The sequence below is a fragment of the Portunus trituberculatus genome, chromosome 35, assembly GCF_017591435.1.
Source record: "Portunus trituberculatus isolate SZX2019 chromosome 35, ASM1759143v1, whole genome shotgun sequence".
NCBI lineage: Eukaryota > Metazoa > Arthropoda > Malacostraca > Decapoda > Portunidae > Portunus > Portunus trituberculatus.
The window spans coordinates 20,264,247-20,290,331 of NC_059289.1; the positions used below are offsets into that span (position 1 = coordinate 20,264,247).

At 44.3% G+C, this 26,085-nt stretch overlaps 1 protein-coding gene and 1 long non-coding RNA gene across 2 annotated transcripts; both read right to left on the reverse strand.

Moving 5' to 3' along the window:
* Nucleotides 1–7,424: 7,424 nt before the first annotated feature.
* Nucleotides 7,425–12,925, reverse strand: LOC123513299. Its single transcript, XR_006677311.1, has 2 exons — nucleotides 11,241–12,925; nucleotides 7,425–8,120 (listed from the first exon to the last, which is right to left on the reverse strand). It is a non-coding gene; the product is annotated as an uncharacterized LOC123513299 (long non-coding RNA).
* Nucleotides 12,926–19,804: 6,879 nt separating this feature from the next.
* LOC123513271 lies at nucleotides 19,805–24,235 on the reverse strand. Its single transcript, XM_045270341.1, has 4 exons — nucleotides 23,227–24,235; nucleotides 21,252–23,134; nucleotides 20,706–21,204; nucleotides 19,805–20,622 (listed from the first exon to the last, which is right to left on the reverse strand). Exons 1-4 carry the CDS (start codon nucleotides 24,233–24,235, stop codon nucleotides 19,805–19,807), a joined length of 4,209 nt encoding a protein of 1,402 aa, XP_045126276.1.
* Between the last annotated feature and the right edge of the window lie 1,850 nt (nucleotides 24,236–26,085).

Below are 26,085 nucleotides of genomic sequence, written 5' to 3' on the forward strand. Positions count from 1 at the left end.
ATATATATATATATTCAAAAACCTGTCAGCTTGCATGATACGGTGGGGCTTTCAAATTTGGAAAAAAATTACCTGGATAAAACTTCGTTAAAGCGAGTTTGGTGTTCGTTAAACGAGCAGATGCTAGTAAAACGAAACCGTTGTAGCGAAATTTCGTTGTGTGAACCTTCGTTAAACGTGGGTTGCCTGTATATATATATATATATATATATATATATATATATATATATATATATATATATATATATACATACAGGCAACCCACGTTTAACGAAGGTTCACACAACGAAATTTCGCTACAACGAAGGTTTCGTTATACTACCATCTGCTCGTTTAACGAACACCAAACTCGCTTTAACGAAGTTTTATCCAGGTAATTTTTTCCAAATTTGAAAGCCCCACCGTATCATGCAAGCTGACAGGCTTTTGAATACACCAGGAGCTGCTGGTAATAAGGCCTGCCTCAGGAGAAATCCTGAGACACCTGTAGAATAAAGATCAAGATCAAGCCTCTCGTGGACAACACAGGCGCTGCCGATACAAAGGCCTGACTCAGAAGAAATTCTGTGTCACCTGTAGCATCAAGATCAAGATCAAGATCACGTGCACCACTCACTCCCCAGTCAAAACATAACAGCGTCACCAGCAGCTCATCTTCCCTAGTTCAACTTACCACCAAAACGCCCTGCAATGTGGCCTAACGTTTCTAAGAAGACCAGGAAGTGTCTTACTCTCGAAGTGAAGCTGGGTATTATTCACAGACAAGAGAGAGGCCAGAAAACTAATAACATTACTTGCCACCATCTTGACTCCATCTACTGTCTACTATTTTCAAGTCAGCAGACTCTATTAACCCTTTCCTTCCGGCAATCGTATATATACGATTGCATCAATGCGTCCGTAGCGACGGCGATCATACCCGTAATCAAGAATTTTCGCGCCTCAATTTTGAGCTCCAAGCGCGGTTTCTCGAGTCAGATGGTGAGGAAGTGTCTGGCATGTTTCCACATGTAGTGTTGTCACTAGCTCTGGAAATTTAGCGGTAACTAAGCTATTTTCCCTTTCTCCGGGCGACACTTGACAACCCCAGCAACCCGCCGGGTGGAAAGCACCGTGATAAGTGCAAAGAGACATCCTGATAAGAGCGAAGGATCTCAGATCATAACTCACCATGGAGCAGGACAGAACATATGTATTTAGCAGTGCTTCTGAGTTTGAAGACAGTGACAGTGAATATTTAGAAGAAGAAACTGAAGAAAGCAAAGACATTAGTGAGGACTCGGAAAGTGAAAAAAAAATATTACTTATCATTCTTTCATGCTAATTTTTTCATTATTTTATAATAAAATGGTAGAAGGTAACTTGTCAGAGAGAGAGAGAGAGAGAGAGAGAGAGAGAGAGAGAGAGAGAGAGAGATCAACTAACAGGTTGGCGCATGAAAGCGTGTGTGTGCGTGTGTGTGTGTGTGTGTGTGTGTGTGAGAGAGAGAGAGAGAGAGAGAGAGAGAGAGAGAGAGAGAGAGAGAGAGAGAGAGAGAGAGAGAGAGAGAGAGAGAGAGAGAGAGAGAGAGAGAGAGAGAGAGAAATAATGTTATTTGCCTGAAACTTGATATGAAAAGGGATGAAATCTCTCTCTCTCTCTCTCTCTCTTTCATTGGAAGTGTACAATTTCCCCTTCAAGATGAGAGAGAGAGAGAGAGAGAGTGTGTTCACTGTTCACTGTTTGATCTGCTGCAGTCTCTGACGAGACAGCCAGACGTTACCCTACGGAACGAGCTCAGAGCTCATTATTTCCGATCTTGGGATAGGCCTGAGACCAGGCACACACCACACACCGGGACAACTAGGTCACAACTCCTCGATTTACATCCCGTACCTACTCACTGCTAGGTGAACAGGGGCTACACGTGAAAGGAGACACACCCAAATATCTCCACCCGGCCGGGGAATCGAACCCCGGTCCTCTGGCTTGTGAAGCCAGCGCTCTAACCACTGAGCTACCGGGCCGTGTTGATGTGTGTGTGTGTGCACGTGGTGTCATCGCTCTCCGGGCTGTTTCTGGAAGACGGATCACATAGCGGGAGGAGGAGGAATCCTTGATAAGGCATAAACTGAACTTTCAGAGGTCACATCGAGCTACAAAGTACATCATTGAATTCAGAATAACAAAGAGAAAATAATTATTAGTATTCAAATAGTTTTCTGACAATTTCTAGGTTTACCATTTTTAGCTGTAATAGCAAACGGGAAAATAGTTTAAGCGCCGGAAGGAAAGGGTTAAGAAGGCTGGTGAGACCGCATCTTCCTTGAAAGGTAAAAAAACCACCTGAACTCGTGACTCTACAATGGATAAAATGGAAAGCCTTGTGGAAATGTGGTACATAAGTTTTCTATGCGGTACCATGATGCGCACTTTGTTTACATTCCACAGGTTGCCGGTTAGTGTATTTCCCGTTTCACTCTCCCTCCCTTCATAAAGTTAAGATCAACATTATAAAGTTACGTATATACATACATTAGTGTACATTATAATGACTTAAATTAAACTACCTAAATGTTTAACTTCATAATTTTTACTTTCATTAAACCTTTTACTGTACTATGATGCACTCTCGCTTTGCTTACTCTCAATGGAAGTTCAAATCAGGGGTTAAACTTGTTATAATCGGTTTGCTTAACGAAATTTCGCTTAACGAAGTGTTTTTTAGGAAAGTAACCCCTTCGTTAAGCGGGGGTTGCCTGTATATATATATATATATATATATATATATATATATATATATATATATATATATATATATATATATATATATATATACACACACACACATACACAGATCTAATACAGGTTTATAAGATTTAATACAGGTTTATTAGATTTAATACAGGTTTATAAACTGTTGAACGGACTGGATGAAGTGGATAATGAGCAAATGATGTTGAGCGAGGAAAACTTAAATAGAACTACGAGATCGCATTGTAAAAAGATAGCCAAGAGAATATGCTTGAAGGATGTGAAGAAATATAGTTTCCCACAAAGATGTGTGGAGGTGTGGAATGGTTTGAGTGAGGAGGTGGTGTCAGCGAGGAGTGTGCATAGTTTTAAAGGAAAGTTGGATGTGTGTAGATATGGAGACGGGGCCACACGAGTATGATACCCAGGCCCTGTAAAATTACAACTAGGTGAATACACGCCCGGTAGCTCAGTGGTTAGAGCGCTGGCTTCACAAGCCAGAGGACCGGGGTTCGATTTCCCAGCCGGGTGGAGATATTTGGGTGTGTCTCCTTTCACGTGTAGCCCCTGTTCACCTAGCAGTGAGTAGGTACGGGATGTAAATCGAGGAGTTGTGACCTTGTTGTCCCGGTGTGTGGTGTGTGCCTGGTCTAAGGCCTATCCGAAGATCAGAAATAATGAGCTCTGGGCTCGTTCCGTAGGGTAACATCTGGCTGTCTCGTCAGAGACTGCAACAGATCAAACAGTGAAACACACACACGCACATACACCTATTAGTCATAGATTTTTTGTAATATATAGCATGAAAGTACTATTTTTCTTCATCTATTAAGTGTGAGAGATGGACTGATATTCATGCATGGACCATATCTATGTACAGTGGAACCTTGGTTCATGAACGTCCCAGTGTACAAACAAATTGGTTGACAAACTATATTTAAAAAGAAAATTTTATCTTGGTTCATTAAGGAAAATTCTATCCAAGAACAGAATTGCTGGCTTTGATGTGAAATAGCATTGCATGCAGTATCAGTTGTTCTCATGGTACCGCACCGTAAAATGTTTCTTGCGATGCTGTTCAGTTCTTTTTTATTTTTGCATTTAGTTGACCCTTATTATGCCTCCCAAGAAAGTGAAATGTGTTAGTGATAGTGGTGTTAAGAAGCAAAAGCATATTGTAATAGAAAGCGTCATAGCAAAGCATCTTGAAAAATACTACTGTTCAATCCACACAAATTTAGGGCCGCCGTGGTACAGTGGAACCATGCGTGCTTTGGGATCCTAGAGGTCTCCAAGCGCACGGGTTCGAATCCTGTCCACGGTCTGAGTGTAGGTTGGACTTCCTCACTCGGGGCAATGGTTTCCTAGCGGGTGGGCTTTAAGATTGGAGGTACCCTAAAAAGTATCCCCTTTAGCCCATAAATTCCCGTGAAAAGCCCACATGGTATAAAAAAAAATAAATAAAATAAAAAAAAATAAAAACAAAATAGGTAAAAATTTTATTACAGATCTGGAACACTATAAAGTGTTCCACATTTGTTTGTTAAGTTTTATTTCTGAGATGCTTTGCTGGTATGACAAGTCTTTGGAGTCATGAGATTCCACAAGATGTTTGTTTGGGTTGCCATATTTATAATCACAGTTGAATTGCAATGCAGAGGCACCTCACTAGAACAGGTAGTGATGCATGATAAATGTCAAGATCAGCATATGCTGTCTTGCTGTCAGTTAGACACAGTTACTACAGCAATGACAATCCTTTGTCTATTCCAGATGAGAGATGTACAAAAGTGTTTGATATAGGATATATGGTGTAGGGACTGTGAGGTGCATGCTGAATCACCCACTCAAATGCAGCCCTGGGATTTAGGAACAGATTAATCTATTTTACAATGCTTCCTATGGACAAAATGGTTTTGGTTTATGAACACTTCAGTTCATGAACAGCCTCTAGGAACAAATTAAGTTCATCAAACATGGTTCCATTGTATAATGTAAATCCAAGGTTTGAAATTAAAGTTATGTTATGATTATCATATATGTTTGTAACCTCATTTTGTGACCTGTGTTTTTACAAATATTTGGAATATGATACAAAGAAAATTTCTCATATATTTTTTGCAAGAATGTAACTTCTGATTCCTGCTTCCATGGTGTGCATTGTGATATTAGGGTAAGTACCAATGTTTAGTGTTTTATCCAGTATAGTGCCTTTCCATGAAATTAAGAATAAAGATACTAGAAAAATCCCAATGGATTCTAAATTTGCACAAGTTTGCCAGTATATTATCTATGTGATTACTGAAGTAATACTGTATATTTGTGACAAGGCAGTGATCATATAATAGTACTGTAGTGTCTGAGATTACTAAAGACTTTTAAATAATTTTAGACCTGGTGATTAACATTGTCCTACCATATAAGGTGCAATCCTGGTGTTACACTGATTATAATTTTTTTTAATAATGGTAAAGGTTCCCTTAAATGATTTCCACATATATAATAGTATAAAGGTATGATATACCTCCATACGTCTGGGATGTTTTAAAAAAGAAAAAAAAAAAAAACTTAGCCTTAGCCTATGTTTATGGTATAAGAAGAAACTGAAACACTACAAATTTGTCTAAAACTGAGGGATGAAGCCATGTAGTGACTAGAAATGCATAAGACCCCAAATTATCTTTGGACCTAATTATTATTATTATGAATATCTAAGAAACCATCCTTGTCTTTTTCTGGTCAAAGTTTCAATCCCTGAGCCAACTAAAATTCAGTCATGACTATAAATATATCTCACACTCAGACAAATTTATAAATGTCAATGAAATATCTAAGGATACTATTCCACTGTACACTAAATACTTCATTACTAATGTGACAATAAATGATTATAGAATACATGATGAAACCACCATGTGAGAGAAATCATAATTTTAATAACTTAATTCTTATTCTTCATTTATAAGGTGTATGGCATTGCAGGTGATTGGTCACAAAAATAAATAAGTAAATTAACCTGATGGTGTGCTAACAGATAATATGATAATTAGGATGGTATGAAGTGCTAAACAGTTATATCTTTATTCAGTGTACTAACAGTTGCAAACATGTTTTTATTTCACATATAAGTTTTGTGAGTTATTTGCAACCTTTGTTATATTCTTTAATAACCATAATAAATCCATGATATGTTAAAGCAGGCACTTGAGAATGGTGCAGTAAGCAAAACATGTTTTTCAATGGTTCTTATATTTCAAATGTGAGCAATGTCAATGCACATGCTGAATGTTCCTTTCATTTGTTAACTAGCAGAAGAGAAAACAACAGTGAAGAAGTACATTAAGCCATCCAAAGGGACAACTGGTGAATAATTAATGATAATAATAATAATTAATTGTTCAGGGCCCGTATTTATAAAACTTTCGTTAGCGAGACATGTCATGACATAAGCGATCGTAGCTATGATGCGACATAGGTGGCAAAGTTATAGCTCGGTATTCCCTCATCATTAGCTCGACTTAGCGCAGGGATGCCAACCGCAACATAGTGGTGAAACTTATGGACTGAAACTAACCCAGTTACGATGATTTGAGCAAATAAACATGTCTGAGGCATTTCTGTATTAATAAGATTAACAATATATGAAATTTAGGTATATTTGAAGGCGAACATAATCAATAATAGTGTCTCTGTCCACTGACTCCACTTCATCCGATGTAAACAAACAGCATATGACCCACGCACGTGTAGTCGCATATACTGCTACTTCGTTTTGTTGTTGGTTGCTACTGACATGATGGATGTACCACACCATCATGAGGAAACGAATCAGCAACTGTTGTGTCAGCAAGCAAATTGCATTGTTAACTTCAACCTAGCAACCTTAAGTGACCCAACATCCTAAACTAACAATGTCACTTAAGATACATTGATTTGAAGAATAATTTCCAATGACCTAACTTATCCTAAACTAACAATGTCACTTAAGATACATTGATTTGAGGAATAATTTACAATGACCTAACTTATCCTAAACTAACAATGTCACTTAAGATACACTGATTTGAAGAATGATTTCCAGTGTTGATATTCAAGTATGGAAGGTGTGTCTAGGGATAGAAATATTCTCAATGATAAGGTGTAACAATTTGTATTGGCACTTGTAATATTGGCTTTTCTTGCACAACCCTATTTAAGGTACTTAAGTAAAAGAGATATTTAGGCAAGCACAATAAGCAGCAGTGTTAATTAATAAACTAATCATTATTTTCCCCCCCCATTTTTGGATAGGAAAGCCTACATTGCTATGCTTTATGAAAGCTTGTAGTGAAGCATTGAATATTAGTGGCCACTTTACTTACTAATGGATCTATTTGATGTAGGTGGTGGTCCACCTCCCAAGCTCCCTTGATGACATAGACAAGAATTTGAGTGAGTAAATCATTCCATACACATATGGATCATCTTGGTTTTGAAAAGTATTAACCATTCCACCCTTGTATATCTATATCCTCCCACATTCTAGGTGACATTAAGAGAACACACCCTTGTTTTTCACTCCTTTGCTTTTATCATTTGCTGCACACCACACCACTTCTTTCATACCTCACATTCACTCTTCCTCAAACATTCAGTAATGCCCACCTACCTTCCTTTATAAACACCCTGCTTAGGTTTGGAGAAACACAGGCAACAAACTATCCATTTATTGTATTTAATACTTCCAGGTATAAACAACAACAACTGCCACCTTACACATAACTAACTTTAACCCTAAACTAACAGAGTATAACTTCCAGTAACTTAACCTAATCAAATTGATGGGTCTCATTGATATGAAGAATTTCCTATGTTGATATTCAATTATGGAAGGTTGGAAATGGCAGCTCACAAGAAATGCATCCACACATGAATGTGTCTTAATGACAAGTACACTCAGTACCTGTCTGCAACACAATAACAGTACATTACCCTACTGCTGAAAATATCAATAAGAGCATACAAAATATCTTTATAACTTAAGTGTAAGGACATTAACTATCTATCTATGTATAGACAAAGCCAACACCCTCCTCCAGGAGGACAGCAAAAATGAGGCAACCACACACACACCATATACACTTACACTGTGTATGAGGAGTATGGGGGCAGGAAGATACTTCCTGCTTGAAAGGATTGTTTACCTCTTATATAGATAGTGAGATAGATCTGCAATAAATATGCTTGTGATGGTTTAACTAACATTTGTTGTCATTGTTCATAACAGTATAGATGGAAATGCTACAGCAGCACTTCCAACGCCTAACACGCTGAACCTCCTGCTGCTGCCGAGACATCCACCGTCTCAGTGGATGATGTAGCAAAGGGTTGTAGAGGTTGAGCACCATCTGTGAAATAAAGAAAGTTAATAAAAAAAAAAAAAAAAAGTGAAATAATATATATATATACAGTAAAGTCCCAGGTTACGTCGGTCTTGAGTTACGTCAAACTCGTAGTTACGTCAGTCCACTATAAGGCAATTTAAGATTAAAAAAAATTGAAAATTTATAAATTATAAAGCGCGGGATTTGTTGTTATTGTTGGTGTTTACCCGTCACACCGCCCGCCTCACGCTTGAATACAATAACACCCTGCCTCAGTTCCACCACACCGTCGCCCCTGGCAAGAGTGTTATCCTATTTCTGCGTTTACTGACTCAAGTTCTTAGTATCTTGCTCAATGGCACCAAAGAGAAAACTCCTTAGTGACAGCAGTGATGCTAAGAAAAGGAAAACCATTACGCTACAAGAAAAAGAGGATGTAATTAAAGACATGAGAAGGGAGGCAGCAGCTGTGTGTGAGGGAGTGAAGAAAAAAATGGAAAGCCCGTTACCATGACAACGGGGAAGTTGACGACCTTGAGGGTTCGCACACCCATCACAACAATAACAACTCCGGAGCCTCGCCTCGGCCACACGACACTTGCAGCTCACTTGCACCGTCTGCGCCTGTCTGTTGATCCCTATTGCCCTTTCCTATTGCATTTCCTGCCCCACTGCCCACGCTTATACTCCCACCGCACTGCACTACGCTCCCCTGGGCGTCACAACATTTGACCTGCCCACCCTCCTGGCGGCCTCAGGGCCACCCCTCTTGGCAACCTGCAGTCCTTCGCATTCGTGGCCCTAATCAACAACAAAAACAAACTTGTGTTTCATATTCCTGTATAGTTGTAAATAATATAACAATATAATCTTTAACTTACCTGAATGACCATAAACAATGATTGGTTGAAAACTCGATAATATGCTTTGAAATGTACGGAAACTCGAGTTACGTACAAAATCGACTTACGTCATGTTTCAGGAATGTAACTCTGACGTAAAGCGAGACCTATATATATATATATATATATATATATATATATATATATATATATATATATATATATATATATATATATATATATATATATATATATATATATATATATATATATATATATATATATATATATATATATATATATATATATATATATATATATATATATATATATATATATATATATATATATATATATATATATATATATATATATATATATATATATATATATATATATATATATATATATATATATATATATATATATATATATATATATATATATATATATATATATATATATATATATACAGGGTGTCCCGCGAGTTAAGGTACATATGCAGGGATATGATAGTTCAAGTGGATCTGATTAAAAAATACTCTATTAATATATGCTGTTTTTTGCTTTATTTAGTTAAAAATTGAAGGTGAAAATAGAGCGGTGGCGTGTGTTGCGGGAACCACTTGGGCAGAATGGAGGAGGAGCATCATCAGCAAGGACGCCGCTGTGTTTCGCTGTAACCTGTAATATCAAGATAATGTATACAATGCAAACACCCAAATACCTACAAAAACTATTCAAAGATGAGATTATTATTTTTGTTGGTTTATAATAGAAACGAATGTAGCCTACATTAAACATAACACAGCGTTATTTTATTACACCGTTTTATTCGTACTTGGCAACTCATCACAGCTGGCCAGAGTCTCGTCGCGATGAGTTCCCTCGCTTGTAAATTAATGTCAAGTCTCACAAGCCTCCTGTCATGTGTTCGTGCGTCTTAATATTCAAGGCTCATAAGCCTCTTGTCATGAACGAAATTGAATAATGTTAGAAAACCTAAATAATGTCTTAATTGTGACATTTACAAGATGCGAGAACACATCATGACAAGAGGTTTGTGAGCTTTGAATATTAAAGGACACAGGAACACATGACAGGAGGCTTGTGAGACTTGACATTAATTTACAAACGCGGGAACTAATCGCGACGAGACTCTGGCCAGCTGTGGTGAGTTGCCAAGTATGAATAAAACGGTGTAATAAAATAACGCTGTGTTATGTTTAATGTAGGCTACATTCGTTTCTATTATAAACCAACAAAAATAATAATCTCATCTTTGAATAGTTTTTGTAGGTATTTGGGTGTTTGCATTGTACACATTATCTTGATATTACAAGTTACAGCAAAACACAGCGGCGTCCTTGCTGATGATCCTCCTCCTCCATTCTGCCCAAGCGGTTCTCGCAACACATGCCACCGCTCTATTTTCACCTTCAATTTTTAAGTAAATAAAGCAAAAAACAGCATATGTTAATAGAGTATCTTTTAATCAGATCCACTTGAACTATCATATCATATGCGTATGTACCTTAACTCGTGGGACACCCTGTATATATACATATATATATATATATATATATATATATATATATATATATATATATATATATATATATATATGCACCTATCTAACATTTTGTAATGAAACTACTTTTTTGCGGGAGGAAGATCTTTTTATTCTATTTTCTTAATCACCCCAAAGATGTAAAACATTGATTTGCAATGAAAATGGTTACTAGATTCATTCAAAACACATCAAAATTATCAAAATAAAAATTCTCACACATGACAATAACAATAAATGAATAAATAAATAAATCAAACTTGGCTATACCTAACTTAACTAAACCTAACCTAACCCATCTTAACAAACTGACAGGAAATTAACGAAACCTTACCTAGCATTGATGACAAGTTTGGTAAGAAAATAAATAAAAACTAATGTAACCAAACTAAGCATAACTTAATCTACCTTAACAATGAACTAAATCTAATCAAACCAACTATATACTTCCCTAATCTACACTAACTTAACTAAACTTAACCTGATTCACCTTAATGATAAATTTGGTAAAACTAATGTCTTAGTAGCTAACAATTTCCAGTGGTAAAGATATGTACCACTATATTATAATGTAAGCAACTAGTTTGCTGAGAACTTTTTTTTTATGCCATGAGATGTAATAGCACCCTAATCTAACCCACTAAACTCACTAAGACTAAAGAGTATATGTGCAATATGGAATGAATGAAACAAACTGTCTAATATGAAAAATATTAAATTTGCAAAACTTACCTATTGTAGTTGGAGTGTGGGGCAGGCAGAGGTCGAAGATATATGTCAGAAGCCACTTTTTACTAGGGTAACCACTGTTCCCCTCAAGGCGGCATCCAGCTGTCACCGTCTCCCTCTCACACCCCTGCTGGAGTTCACTTTCCCTAAGAATCCTTGCATGTCAGCCCCATATACCTTGGCTGCACGCTCTAACTGATACCTCTTATCAGTTCTGAGTCACTTAGTTCAGCCAACACGTCTCTACAATCACAAAAACTTCTCAGGTGGCGTCGTCGCTGTCCCACTGCCTCCGCCATGTTGACTTTATGATTCGACATAGCGATGCTATTCTTGCTCCCACCCAAACATAACGGGAATGCGAGTTTATGATGACCTAACATGAGACATAAGACTTATGTTTCATGTAAGTCATGGTGTCCGCCATCTTGTGAACTTATGTTTCCCTTCTGTTGAATCATAGTTTTATAAATACGGGCCCTGGTCACATCAACGTAACTTTCCCGGAGGAAATAACATGAAGTTGATTGTTTACAGAAATCTCCAAGATTGTGTTTAATGTGATTACAAGCTTTCATCACGGGTGATGAAAGTTGGGCCTATGGCTATAACCCAGAGACAAAATGGCAGTTATTCCAAAGAAAGAGATGTTCATCCTGACAGAAAAAATAATGGCATATCAAAAACAATGTCAAGTATCCGCTAATATGTTTCTATGACATGAAGGGAATTATTCACTTGGAGTTCCCCCTGCTTGTCAGGCAATGAACTAACTCTTAGATTAATCTCCTGAAACTTCTGATAAAAAATAGCAAAGGAAATAACCAGGCAAGTGATGTGCAAAAAGTGGCCTTTGTGCCATAACACCTTTCCATCCTATACTTCTATGTCTATCCAGTAATTGATAGCTTCACAATTCATCCTACTCCCATAAGTTGAAGCTTCAGTTAAAATATGCTGGAAACAAGAAAGACGCTGAACAAAAAATCCAAAATAGATTTCTGAGTAACAACCATAAGTGGGTGTTATGAAATCTTGATAGTTCATCATGATAACAATATCAGATCCAATACTTATTTTCCTATGTTATCATACAACAGAGGTCATAACATGACATATCCCATAATTTACTTATTGAAACAGTCTTGAAACTTTTGGATTGCACTTCAAATATAGTTCATGACTTCATGTAGTAATTTTTAAAGATCCACACTGCAGTTTTACTTTGTAAGATATGACATACTATCAGCAGATTAATTAAAAAACTTTCAAAGTTGTTACACGAGATTCTTATGTTATGTATAGTCAACTGAAAATCAAATATTTCTTATCTGCTTCTGGTGAAGCTGAAAAATGAAATGCTGGTAGTGTTATTATAAAGTACAGTCAACTTTCGATTCAGGCAAGTTTGAATAAAGCAATTTTTATTTGACGTGACTTGATATTTAACACATTCCCTGTGATTAGCAGCGCAACGAGCTCTCCTGCACTGATACAAATAAATTGTCATCACGTCAGTGCTGGTCAAGCCAGTGAAACGAGAGGAGCAGAGTGTTATCTGGGAGAACACCCAAACGAACTGGTAACCTCAAAGTGTTTACCCACCAACGGGTCGCATCGCATACAATGAAAAATTTATGCCTTCTCTGCGATGCTACCCACAGCTGGACATACAGTATTTGATGGCTCATAAGACTCACCTTTTCTATGAAAAAAAAAAAAAAAAAAAAAAAAAGAATCAGGAAATGTCTTCCTCTGCAATTCCTCTGCTGCCCTTGGGAATCTCAGGAATCTTCTTATGTTCTTGATCTTGATCTTGATCTTGATACTACAGGCGACTCAGGATCACTCCTGAGCCGGGCCTTTGGATCGGCAGCTCCTGTAGACGACAAAAAAAAAAAAAAGGCGCACAGAAAAAAAGGGAAAAAAAAAAAAAAGAAGAAAAAGGAAACAGGGTCCTTTGCTCTAATCGTCTGTACATCTGGCACGCCACATTCTCTCCAGAAACTCCTTCACCGCCTCAATCATCCTTTCAATCGTTTCTCTACTCAGTCCCAGCAGCACCACCATCCACTCCCTCCCCGTCTTTTCCATTCTTTCGTTCCTATTATGCCCTAACTCAGTCAACACCACTTGCATCATCTCATACCTGTCTCTGGCATACTTCACACACTCCAGCATCACGCGCTCCACCGTCTCGTCCTCTCCCGAGTCACACATCTGGCACACTTTGCTGCGGGACTCAGACCACCTGTAACTCCTTGCATTCACATCCATACACTGTGCCCTAGCTTCGAAGAGAAGATCACCACCCAGGCTTTCATCGTACCACCTCTCATACATCGGGGCCTCTTTCACCTTGTACCATTCCAGAGTAGTCTTTTCTTCCATCCCATTCCTCCACTCATTCAGTCCCATACTCTTCCACTTCCTCGCATCCCATTCTGTTCCCACTCTGCCTCTTCTTGTCACGACCCATTCCAGCTCATTCTGATTCACCCCAGCCATTCTCACTGCCCACCCAACCTGTAGACCATTCCTCTCTGTCATTCTCATACACCTTTTCCTCCATTTGCTTCCACTTTCACTCCACTGATACACCTTCCTTGATATTCTTGCATCATCCATTCTCTCAAGCCTAATCTTGTACCTAAGAGTCACTTTTATAAGTCTTTCCCTAAATGAGCTCCATCCCATATCCACTCTTAAGGCTTCTACTGCCGTGTACCTCGGTGCATTCAGTGCCAGCCTAGCTACTCTACACTGCCTCACTTCTAACTTGTCAATTTTACTCTCGTTCCATGCAATCACATCCATACCATACATTATACTGGGGACAGCCACACTCTTCCACACTTCTCTCAGCACGTCATACTTGCTCTCATCCTTGCCGCGCTTCCTAAACGGCCCACCCAGTGGTTCACCAAGCTTATTTTTTCATTCTTTGACTTTTCACACCCATTCGGACTCATCCACATCCCTAAGTACTTGCATTCTTGTGCCTGCTTCAACTCATTCTCTCCCAACCTCCATGCTGCATTACATTCATCCTCCGACCTATTCACAATCATCATCTTACTCTTCTTACTACTAAACCTAACTCCAAAATCTCTTCCATACCCATCAACCACATCCAGCAGACTTTGCAGCTCCTCTGCTGACTCACTCATAACCACTACATCATCTGCACAAAGAAGCACACCTATCTTATCATTCCCCACACTCACTCCTCTGTGTATAGGCTGAAAAGGGTTGGCGACAAAATACATCCTTGCCTAACTCCTCTCTCACTCCTCACCCAGTCTGTTTCTATATCTCCTAAACTGTACTTAGCTCTGGTATCAACATACATGCTATGCACTATGTTGACTATCTTGGCACTCAACTCAATCTTTTCTAGGACTCTACCTAGCATTTCTCTATTCACCCTATCATAAGCTTTCTCTATATCCAGGAAACCCAAATACAATTTACCTCCATCCCTCTTTTTTTTTTCTCAATCATTTCATTCACCACAAACATGTTATCCTCAGCTCTCCTGTCCGCACGGAAACCATTCTGCTCCTCACCTAATACTCCAGCTCTTTCAATCCACTTACTCAATCTGGCATTCAACACCGCACTGAACACTTTGCCTACTGTATTGACTAACGCGATCGGCCTGTAATTTTTCAACTCATTTTTACTCTTGTGTCCGCCCTTATGCAGCAGTCACCCTGCACTCATTCCACATTTTTGGCACCCTCTCCTCCGTTAAAAAGCTCAGTCATCCTGTCAATCACAACATCACCTCCATTTTTATACAGCTCATATGGTATTTCATCCGGCCCTGCTGCCTTCCCATTCTTCTGCCTTTTCACACACTTCTCCACCTTCTCCCTGCTGATCCTTTCATCCAGTTCATCTGCATTCCTTCTCTCCAGTGTCACACATCCTTCTCTCGCACCAAACACTTCACCTACACCACCCACTTCTTCCCAGAACTGTCTGATTGCCTCACTCATTCCTTCCTTCTCTGTTACAACTTCACCATTCACCTTCAAACTCTCCACTCCAACACTGTCTGCCATATTCTCACCTCTCAAGAACTTGTACCACCTTCCATGCCTTTCTCTCTCAAAGATTCAATCACACTCCTTTCACACTTTACTTTGGCCTTCACTATCATTCGCTTTGTCACTCTCTGCTGCTTTACATATATTTCCCATGCATTCTGGTACTCATTCTCTGCCTCATCACTTTCATGCCTCTTTTTCCTCAGCCACCTACATTGTCTACTCCTTCTCTTTCGCTCCTTTCTAGCCTCTCTGATTTCATCATTCCTCCATGGTTTACGTACTTTTTTTCTTCTTCCTACTCTCACATACCTTATCTTGCTCTCTGTAGCACTCCGCACATCCTCTACCAGTCTCTCATTCACATGCTCCACATCATGTACACCTCCATCATCCCAGCTTCTTGCACTCAGGTCCACCTGGAAGTTTTCCCACCCTACATCTCTCAGTCTCCACTTTCTCTTCTTACTCACCACTTTCACTTCTTTCCTACCATGCAACAGGCACTCCACAACCAGCATATTGTGATCAGACACAATATCAACCATACCATCCTCATCTATCCACATGTGTGACACAATTTCACGCATTCTTCCATTCACCAACACATAGTCTATCGCTGACTCCTGCTCCCTTGCACTCCAAGTCACACGTCCCTCAGCCAAAGTTACATTCAGATTCTCTAACTCCATTTCATCCACAAAATCCCCAAGCATCTCACCATTCCTGTTCACACGTTCTCCCAGAATTCCTACATGTGCATTCATATCACCCATCACCAGCACTCTCTCCCCTCCATGTTCTCTCACAACTCTCTTCAATATGTCATACTTCCTCCTGTTCTCCCTCTCAGCTCTTTCACCCATGACAGTCATGTACACCACCACCAGAACCATCTTTTCCACTCTGCCCCGATCATCTGTGCACTCCACTCTCACTGCCAACACATCCTCACTGCTCTCACACGTTCCCACACCAAGCTCCTCTACTTTCAGTCCACTTTCTTTCCTATAGAGAAAGGCTACGCCTCCCTCCTCCCTGTGTCTCCTGAGTCTTACGTCCCTTCCCAATCATAGCAAACTCACATCCTTCCATTTGTACCTCACCTCTCAGGTGCGTCTCTGTAAGCCCGACTATGTCGAACTTCCATTCCTGGAGCTCCCTGGAAATATCCTCAAACTTAACCACACCCCATCCTCTCACATTCATGCATCCAATCCTCACACTCTCACTTACCTGGCTGGTGTCTTCTTTCTGGCGTGCTTTTGTCGTCTCCCGTCACTGGTCCATCGGCTGCAGCGACCTCGCCCTCACCCACTCACACAGCCGTCGACCCATCCTGGCAGTCCCTGCGTCGTTCAGGTGCACGCCGTCCTTCTCATACAAGCTGAACCGGTCTACCACGCCGTCCATGTCAATGAAGCTCAGCTTGCCTTTTTTCTCCTTCACCCACTCTATCATTTTCAGCAGCTCTTCTTGCAGTCTTCTGTTGGTGGATCTTCTCAAACGCTCGTAGAACGGGCCTTCCCTGGGTCTCTGCATGACACCCACGACGGCCACACTCATGCCCTTGCCTTCCACACTCCTCACGGCATCCACAACATTCCTCACCGTCTCATCTTCAACATATTCTAGGCCGTTTCCACCTCCTTGGATGATCAGCATCCCGTCCTCCATGCTGGCTGCTTCTTCCTCTACTTTCTTCCTGCTGATGTCCGTGATCTTGGCACCACTCAGGCTGGTGCAGCCACTCCTTCTCATCCTGCACTTCACTTGGCTGGACATCGTCTTCACCATGCTGTCTCCAATAATTCTGATGGGCGCCTTCTTTTTCCTCGTTGGTAGGAGTCACTGATCTTGATCTTGATGCTACAGGTGACAGAATTTCTTCTGCATCAGGCCTTTGTATCGGCAGTGCCTGTAGGGAAAATAAGAAAAAACACAAGCAACAAAGAGGACAATCACCATTTTTCACACCACTAGTTCCTACATCTAGCACGCCACATTCTCTCCAGGAACTCTTTCACAGCCTCAATCATCCTTTCATTCGTCTTCCCACAGAGTCCCAGTAGCATCACCATCCATTCCCTTCCTGTACATCTAGCATGCCACATTCTCTCCAGGAACTCTTTCACAGCCTCAATCATCCTTTCATTCGTCTCCCCACAGAGTCCCAGCAGCATCACCATCCATTCCCTTCCTGTCATCTCCACTCTGTCATGCCCCAGCTCCCTCAGCACCACTTGCATCATCTCATACCTGTCTCTGGCATACTTCACACACTCCAGCACCACATGCTCCACCGTCTCATCCTCTCCCATGTCACACATCTGGCACACTTTGCTGCGGGACTCAGACCATCTATAATTCCTTGCATTCACATCCATGCACTGTGCCCTAGCTCGGAAAAGAAGATCCCCACCCAGGATTCCATCATACCACTTTTCATACATTGGGGCCTCTTTCTCTCTATACCATTCCAAGGTACTCTTTTGCTCAATCCTATTCCTCCAGTCACTCAGTCCCACACCTTTCACTACTCTGTCTATCTCACTCCTCCACTTCCTTACACCCCATTCTCTACCCTCCATTTCTAACAATCATACTCCAGTCCTTCTCTAAGTGCCTTCCTTCTACCTGCTGAAAAGCCCAACTAGCTTTTAGACCACTCTTCACCACCAACCTGACACACTTTTCCCACCTTGCTACTCCTGACATTCCACAGAAACACTTTTCTCACTATTCTAGCATCATTCATTCGCTCTAACCTAGCCTTATACCGTAGGGTCGCTTTTACATACCTTTCTCTAAAAGTGCTCCAACCCATGTCTCCCCTAAGAGCCTCTACTGCTGCATATCTAGGTGCATTAAGTGTCATTCTTGCAACTCTATTCTGCCCTATTTCTAACTTTTCTAGTTCACTTTCATTCCATGCAATCACATCCATACCATACATGATGCTCGGGACAGCCACGCTCTTCCAAACTTCTCGCAGCACGTCATATTTACATGCTCTCATCCTTGCTGCACTTCCTAGCTGACCTACCGACTGACTCACCATGCTTATCTTCTCATTCTTTGTCTTCGCGCAGCCAACCGGACTCATCCACATCCCCAGGTACTTGTATTCATCTGTCTTTTGCATCTCGTTCTCACCTAGTCTCCACACTGAGTTCCTCTCATCCTCTGACCCATTCACAAACATTACCTTGCTCTTTTCACTGCTAAACCTCACTCCAAAGTCTCTTCCATACCCATCTACAACATCAAGCAAACTCTGAAGCTCTTCTGCCGACTCGCTCAAAACAACATCATCTGCATACATATCTTATCATTACCCACATTTACACCTGCGTTCATTCTCCTCAATCTAGCAGCCAATTCCTTTGTATATAAGCTAAAGAGGGTTGGTGATAATATGCAACCCTGCCTAACTCCTCTTTCACTCTTCACCCAGTCTGTCTCTACATCTCCTAGTTTATACTTAGCTCTTGTATCCACATACATACTTCACACTATGTTAACTATCTTTACACTTAGCCCAATCTTTTCTAGTACTCTACCTAGCATTTCTCTGTTCACCTTATCATATGCTTTCTCTATGTCTAGAAAACCTAAGAATAATTTGCTACCATCTTTCTTCTTTCTCTCAATCAATTCATTCACCACAAACATATTGTCTTCAGCTCTCCTGTCCACACAGAACCCATTCTGCTCTTCACCTAACACTCCAGCTCTCTCAATCCATTTACACAATCAATCTCTCATTCAAAACCGCACAGAACACTTTTCCTACTGTGTTAACTAACGCAATCAGCCTGTAGTTTTACAACTCATTCTTACTCTTGTACCCTCCCTTATGTAGCATAGTCACCCTGCATTCATTCCACATTCTCGGCACTCTCTCCTCCTCCCACACCTGGTTAAACAACTCAGTCATCCTATCAATCACAACCTCTCCTCCATTTTTGTACAATTCATACGGTATCTCATCCGGCCCTGCTGCCTTCCCATTCTTCTGCTTCTTCACACATTTCTCCACCTCCTCCCTGCTGATCCTTTCATTCAACTCGTCTGCATCCTTTCTCTCCAGTGACACACGTCCTTCACCCACATCAAAGACCTCACCTACACCTCCAATCTCTTCGTAAAACTCTTTTATTGCCCTTCTCATTTCTTCCTTATCAGTCACCACTGCCCCATTCACCTTCAGGCTCTTCACATTCTCACTGTCAGGCATCCCCTCACCCCTCAGGAATCTGCACCATTCACGACCACCTTCTGTTGGTTGTGGGATGTATAATGGAGGGCGTGTATGCCTAAGTAAGGGGCAGACATACACGCAGTACACGTAGATTCTTTACTTGTCCTTAGAGCTACAAAGGGTAGGAAATGGCGGCCAGTAGCGACTCGGGAGCAGAGGCTCACGCGCTAGCTGAATGCGCAGAGAAATACACAGTGTTGCCACATACACGTAATATGCATTAATACATCTCCCACCCCCTTCTGCGCTCAGAAGTCCACAGGGACTCGAGCAACTGCAGCTGCGGACGCCTTCTCCTGGAGTCGTGGCGACCTGCGGGGCACCACCGTATCAGGTGCCGCCAAGGGAGCAGTGGCGTCCTCCATCGTAGAAGAAGCGTTTAGGGGTGGAGCAGGGCGGAGGAAGCACCTGTTCCTCCACCACACTCGGCCACTGGGCATCTTGAGCAGGTAATCCCGTGACCTGCCAACGCCCATGATGGTGCAAACCTTGTCCCACCGCTGCGTAGTCGGGTCCTGGATCCGAACCACGTCACCTCGCTGCAGGGGTGGAAGAGGCCGAGCGTGAGCGTCGTAGCGACTTGTGGCATCACGGAGACGGGCAGCAGCTCGATGGTCGCAACTCTCGTCCCTGGCCTGCCACTGTTTCTGGAAGGCGCTGGCATGTGCGGGGACGCAAGAGCGTAAAGGGCGACCATACAGGACTTGAGCTGGAGAGCGACCCGTCTGGTTGGGGGTGTTCCGAAGCTCCAGGAGACCCCTGTCGAACGCCTCACAGTCTATATTGCCAGACGGTGCCACCTTCTGGATGAAGTGCTTCACGGCCTTCACTGCAGACTCGGCATGGCCGTTAGACTGTGGGTAATGGGGCGTCGATGTGTCGTGACGGACTCCCCAGCGCTCGAGGAACGTAGAAAACTCCCGGCTGGCGAACTGTGGGCCACCGTCCGTGCGCAGGCGTACAGGAACACCCAGGTCCCTGAAGAGGCGGCGGAAGTGGCGAATGGTGGCAGCAGACGTCGTATCAGCGCCACAGGACACGACGACAGGCCAGCCGGACAGACGATCTGCAATGACTAAGAAAGCCTTCCTGCAACTGAGAAGTAATCAGCAGAAATGGACTCGAATGGTCGAGTTGGGTTGTCATCACAGAGTCTTGGTTCTTGCTGTTGACTGGGCTGCAGAATCTGGCACGGCTCACATGCTCGAACAGTGTTGGCAATGTCAGCATCCACGCCTGGCCAGAACACAGCCTGCCTAGCACGGCGCTTGGTGGCTTCGACACCACGATGGCTGTCGTGCAGGCGGGCCAAGACACGGCGACGTAGGGCTGTAGGCACCAACACTCGTGCACCGTACAGGACGAGATCCTCATCACAGTAGAGGTCCTCCCGTAACTTCCAGTACGGGCGGAGCACGTTGGGGAGGGCGTACCTGTCCATAGGGAATCCGTTCTTCACAAAATGAAGGAGCTGGACGTACTCGGGGTCCTCGGTTGCCACCTTACGAAGCTCCTCAAGGGCAAGGTCACTGCCAGGAGGTGCTTCTGCAACATCAGGAGGCACCAACGGAGCAAGAGACTCCATCGCACGTAGTGTAGCGATACTCCTAACTTGGAAGCCGGTATCAGTGCCAAGGACTTCGTCAGCCTGCGTTGGGTAGCCAACAGGAGAGCGAGATAGAGCGTCCGGGATACACAACTCCTTGCCCGGGCGCCATACAGCTGTGAAGATGTACGGGCGATCTTCTCCTTGAGGCGTTGTAGACGTGGATTCTCTATAGCGTCAAGGGAGTAGCTGTTTAGGATGGGAACTAGAGGGCGATGATCGGTGACGAGGTTAAAGTGTTGCAATCCTGTGAGGTAGAACTTGGTCTTCCCCATGGCCCATACGACAGCTAACATCTCCAACTCGATCGTCGCATATCGGGTCTCTGTATCCGTCAAGAAACGTGAGCCGCACTGGACGAGACGCTGCTGTCCACCACCGTGGTCCTGCAGTAAGGCATAACCCAGCCCATACAGGCGGGAAGCATCGGTCTGCAGAGTCGTAGGGAGAGCAGGGTCAAAGGCAGCAAGGACTGGTGGGCTGGCCAAGGCCATCTTCACACGTTGGAAGGCTTGCTCATGGTCGGGCGTCCACACAAACGACTTCTTGGGGCTCAAAAGTGGGCGTAGAGGCGCAGCAGTGGCAGCGAGGTCGGGCGAGAAGCTGGCGAGCTGGTTGACAAGGCCCATGAAGGACCTAAGGTCGGTCAACGTAGCAGGCGTAGCAAACTCAGTGATGGCCCGAACCTTGTCAGGGTCTGCTGCGATGCCGTCATGGGAGAGCCTGTAGCCGCAGAAGGACACTGATGGAGCCGCCAGCACAAACTTGGCATTTAAAGTGATGCCATGGGCTCGGCATCTGGCCAAGATGTCGTTAACGTGGCGTAGATGTGTGAAGTAATCCTCGTCGTACACGAGAATGTCATCCACGACTTTGACACACTGTGGCACTCCCTGTAGCGCGATGTCTCCTCGGAGGCAGAAGGCGTCGCCTGTGGCTGCGAAACCCATGGGACCTCGGAGGTACTTGAAGCGCCCATATGGAGTGATGAACGTAGTCAGGGCCTGGTCGTCCTCATGCAAGGGTATCTGCCAATATCCACACAACGCGTCAATCGTGGTGAAGTAGCGTGCCCTGGCATCGACGCTCCGGATGGCTGCAAAAGGCGTGGGTGATGGGTGTGCAGGCCGAGATACTTGTGCGTTCAACTTACTCAGGTCCGTAGTGATCCTGACACCTCCACCAGGTTTCGGCACAACAACCATCGGATGGCACCAATAAGATGGGACGTCACCAACAGGAGCAATAACGCCTCGTGCCACCATAGAGTCCAGCTCAGCTTTCACTGCGTCCCTGTAGGCCAAAGGAATAAGCCTCGGCGTGTGGACAGCAAACGGCTGGGCGTCGTCTCGTAAGTGGATCCTCATCGGCGGTCCAGACATCGGCTTGAGTGGAGCATCCTGTGTGGAATCCTTTGTCAAGAGGACATCCTGGTACTCCCTCAAGAAGTACTCCTTCGCTGCGTCTGGGGAAGTGGTGCTGAGAAGAGGTAACGCAGGCACGCTGGAACGTGGAGCTGGAGCGTTTGTCGCCTCCCTTACACTGGCGACACTGCCTCGTGCTGAGAAAATCTGAGCAGGGAAGTCGTGAGGCACGATCCCCAAAGCACGACAGTGTTCACGGGACAGAAGTGGGGTGTTCCACGAACCCTGCACATCTATCCAGCCCGTACAAGACAGCTCGCCGTAAACTAGTGTGGCCTGGAGCGAACCGAGGGCAGCAGACATCTTCGTCCCATCAGCGTTGTAGTAGGCAAGGGATGGAGGAGGACCAAGAGCCTGTCTGTCGATGCCCAACATTCTCAAGTGCTGTGGGCCGATGACCGTCGTGTCGGCACCAGTGTCGGGAATGAAGTCCAGATCACCAGAGTGACCGTCATGCAACACTTCCACTCGTACAGTAGGAGGTGTCGGGTCATCACGAGTACTGATAGGAGACTGACATGAGGCCTCAGGTGGGCCCTCATGAGACCCTGGGTCCGTTGTGAGAGACTGTAACCGCACCACGTGGAAGGTGGGGTGTCTTCCTCTTTCCCTTTCGGCTTCTCGGGTCGCTGCGACTTACTCCTTGCCTTGGTTTGCTTGCAGACTTTCTCCAGGTGCCCCAGACGGTTACAAGCAGTGCACGTAGACTGCCTGGCTGGGCACTTGGGCATCAAAGCGTAGTGGCCAGTCTTCCCACAACCTCTGCACGTAACACCTGTTGCTGGGCAGCCCTTCGGGCCGTGGTCTCGCCTGCCGCAGCTGCTGCAGGAGGTAGGCGCCCGATGAGTGGGTGAAGGTTGGCGAGGGGGGACTCCAGGTTTGTGTGCTGCTTTCTTCGTCTGTTTATACGTTGAGACAGCAGACACTGTAGGTGAGGCACGTATGGCAGAGGCGGCTGACCGCGTCGCCTCGTGGGCCCTGCATACATTGATGACGTCAGCAAGAGTAGAGGCGGCGTCGAGGGACACAATCTTGGTCACCAATTCCTCGTCGTGGACGCCTGTCAGGATACCGTGCTTCATCCAGGCCTCTTCACAGTCCAGGTGGTGAGCCTTACAGATGTCGAATTCCTCCGCCAGGCTCTTCAGTCGGACGAGAAACTCGGAGAAGGGCTCGCCTCTCGCCTGCCGACAGCTAGTGAAGGCTCGCCGACGCAATGCCTCGTTGTTGGAGTCACGTATATGAGCCTGGAGAATGTCAAGCACTTCATCAACTGGCTTGAGAGAGGTAGGCGACACCTGTAATGTGTGCTCTAACACCCTCTGCGTCTCCAGAGTGAGGCACATACGTAGCTGGATCCTCTGTTTAGGCAGCGTCAGGCTGGGCAGGTCGATCATCGTCGCGTAGTCCTCCCAACGTCTCCTCCACTCACGAAACACTTGGTACGTCACGTCGTGTGACAGTGGCGGCGGAGGTGTGACAGCTGCTTTCTGCACAGGTGGGTGGGTACCGGAGCCGCTCTGTGCACCGCCAGGACTCCCAAGCGTCTGGGGATTCGTCGGAGCCGCACCGAGCGCGCCCTGGGAAGAAGTGAGGCTGGTTAACAGAGCACGAAACTCAGCTCTGTCTTCCCGGCGTTGTTCCTCCATCTCACGTCGAGCGGCCGCCTCCTGTCAGCAAACCATTGGAAGAATACTGAGAAATCAGGGTAGACAGGTGTGTGAGAAGGTGCATGGTGTGGCGACCTGGGTGGAGTGGTGGTGGTGGGTGGGGTGGCGGGCGGAGGTGGGGCGGCGGTGTCCGGGGCCGCCGCTTCACCCGCGCCTGCGGTAGCACCAGCCAACGTCTGTGACAGGCTGTCTGGTTGTCCCGGCGTCCCCTCATCTTCCTCCTCAACTCGTCTGGGAGGCTTGGGACGTCGTTTTGACCGCGCCATGCCGAGGAATCACTCGTAGATGTGAGAGCAAATGTGTCAGTGTGCGTGGTGTGGCGGGAAGACAGCTGGGCAGGCAGGCAGCGAGAGGTGCAGCAAGGAGGTATGCGCGGGCTCACGGCACGCCGCTCTCGTAATGGCAGTGCAGTCAGTGTCTTGCGGGACTCGACAGAGAGCAGAGGTGCGTCGCGCTGCGCTCGTTTCTGGGCAAAGAGACGTAACCAACCCCTGAAACAAAGCGGCACCTCGATGCAAACACTCCCGGGCACTGCACTGCACTATACCGCCGCACACTGCACTGTAATACACTGCCACACGCTGCACTGCACTGCACTGTCACGTAACACCACGGGTCCGCAGCACACAGTCGTAGCACACGTCAGCAATCTCACAGCTGGTGGCGGAGGACGTGATGGCGCCGCCGGCTACTGGGATGAGTTCTTTCCCCTCGTAACTGATGTCTCCAGGGACAAGACGTGTCGTCACTGCGCCATGTTGGTTGCGGGATGTATAATGGAGGGCGTGTATGCCTAAGTAAGGGGCAGACATACACGCAGTACACGTAGATTCTTTACTTGTCCTTAGAGCTACAAAGGGTAGGAAATGGCGGCCAGTAGCGACTCGGGAGCACAGGCTCACGCGCTAGCTGAATGCGCATAGAAATACACAGTGTTGCCACATACACGTAATATGCATTAATACAATACATAACCCACACCTTCCACACCTTTCTCTCTAAGGGACTGAATCACACTTTTCTCACATGTAACTTTAGCATTCATTATCTTTCGCTTCGTCACTCACTGCTGACTCACATATGCTGTCCATGCATTCAGGTACTCACTTTCAGCCTCCTCACTCTCATGTCCCCTCTTTCTTAACTGTCTGCACACCCTATTCAATTTCTTCCTTTCCTTCCTAGCATCTCTAATCTCATCATTCCACCACGGAATGAGGGGTTGTTGTGATGACTATACTTATGGTTGACTGAAAAAAACTGTAGTATCGGTCTCGAGCTCGAGACTGTTCCGTTACTGATGTGTATCACCACTTTTGCTGAGGAGTCAGTCCTGTCTGGCCCTCGCTAGTAAACGCACCTCCTGGCCACCCAGTGTCTCTATTCCCTTGTCCTCGTTGAGCTGAGCTACCACAAAAACAAAGTTATCAGCACTGCACTGCTGCATTTTCCCAGTGGCTAAATACTGGAGTGTTATTGCCACTTTCGTCTCTGGAGGCACAGCCATGCTTCTCTCTGTAGTGTTTCTAATCTCCTCTCGTACCAAGTCTGTCAAAAATCGAAGTCCAGCACGATCCAACCTGTACCTTCTCACAAATTCAGCATCATCGTAAACGTGGAAGGGATCCATTCTTGGACGGAAAGTCCTCGGCCGGCGAGCTTCGTGTTGTTGTTGGTCGGCCATTCTTCCACTTGCAGTTTTTCATATCTACTTAGGACACCCTCTGCCCACTCGCAACTCACCGCCGAGATAGGAATTTTCATAACGGTTAGGACTGTTGATGAATACCTCCTATTTTGTTATGAAAATTCACAAGGAGATAGGAATT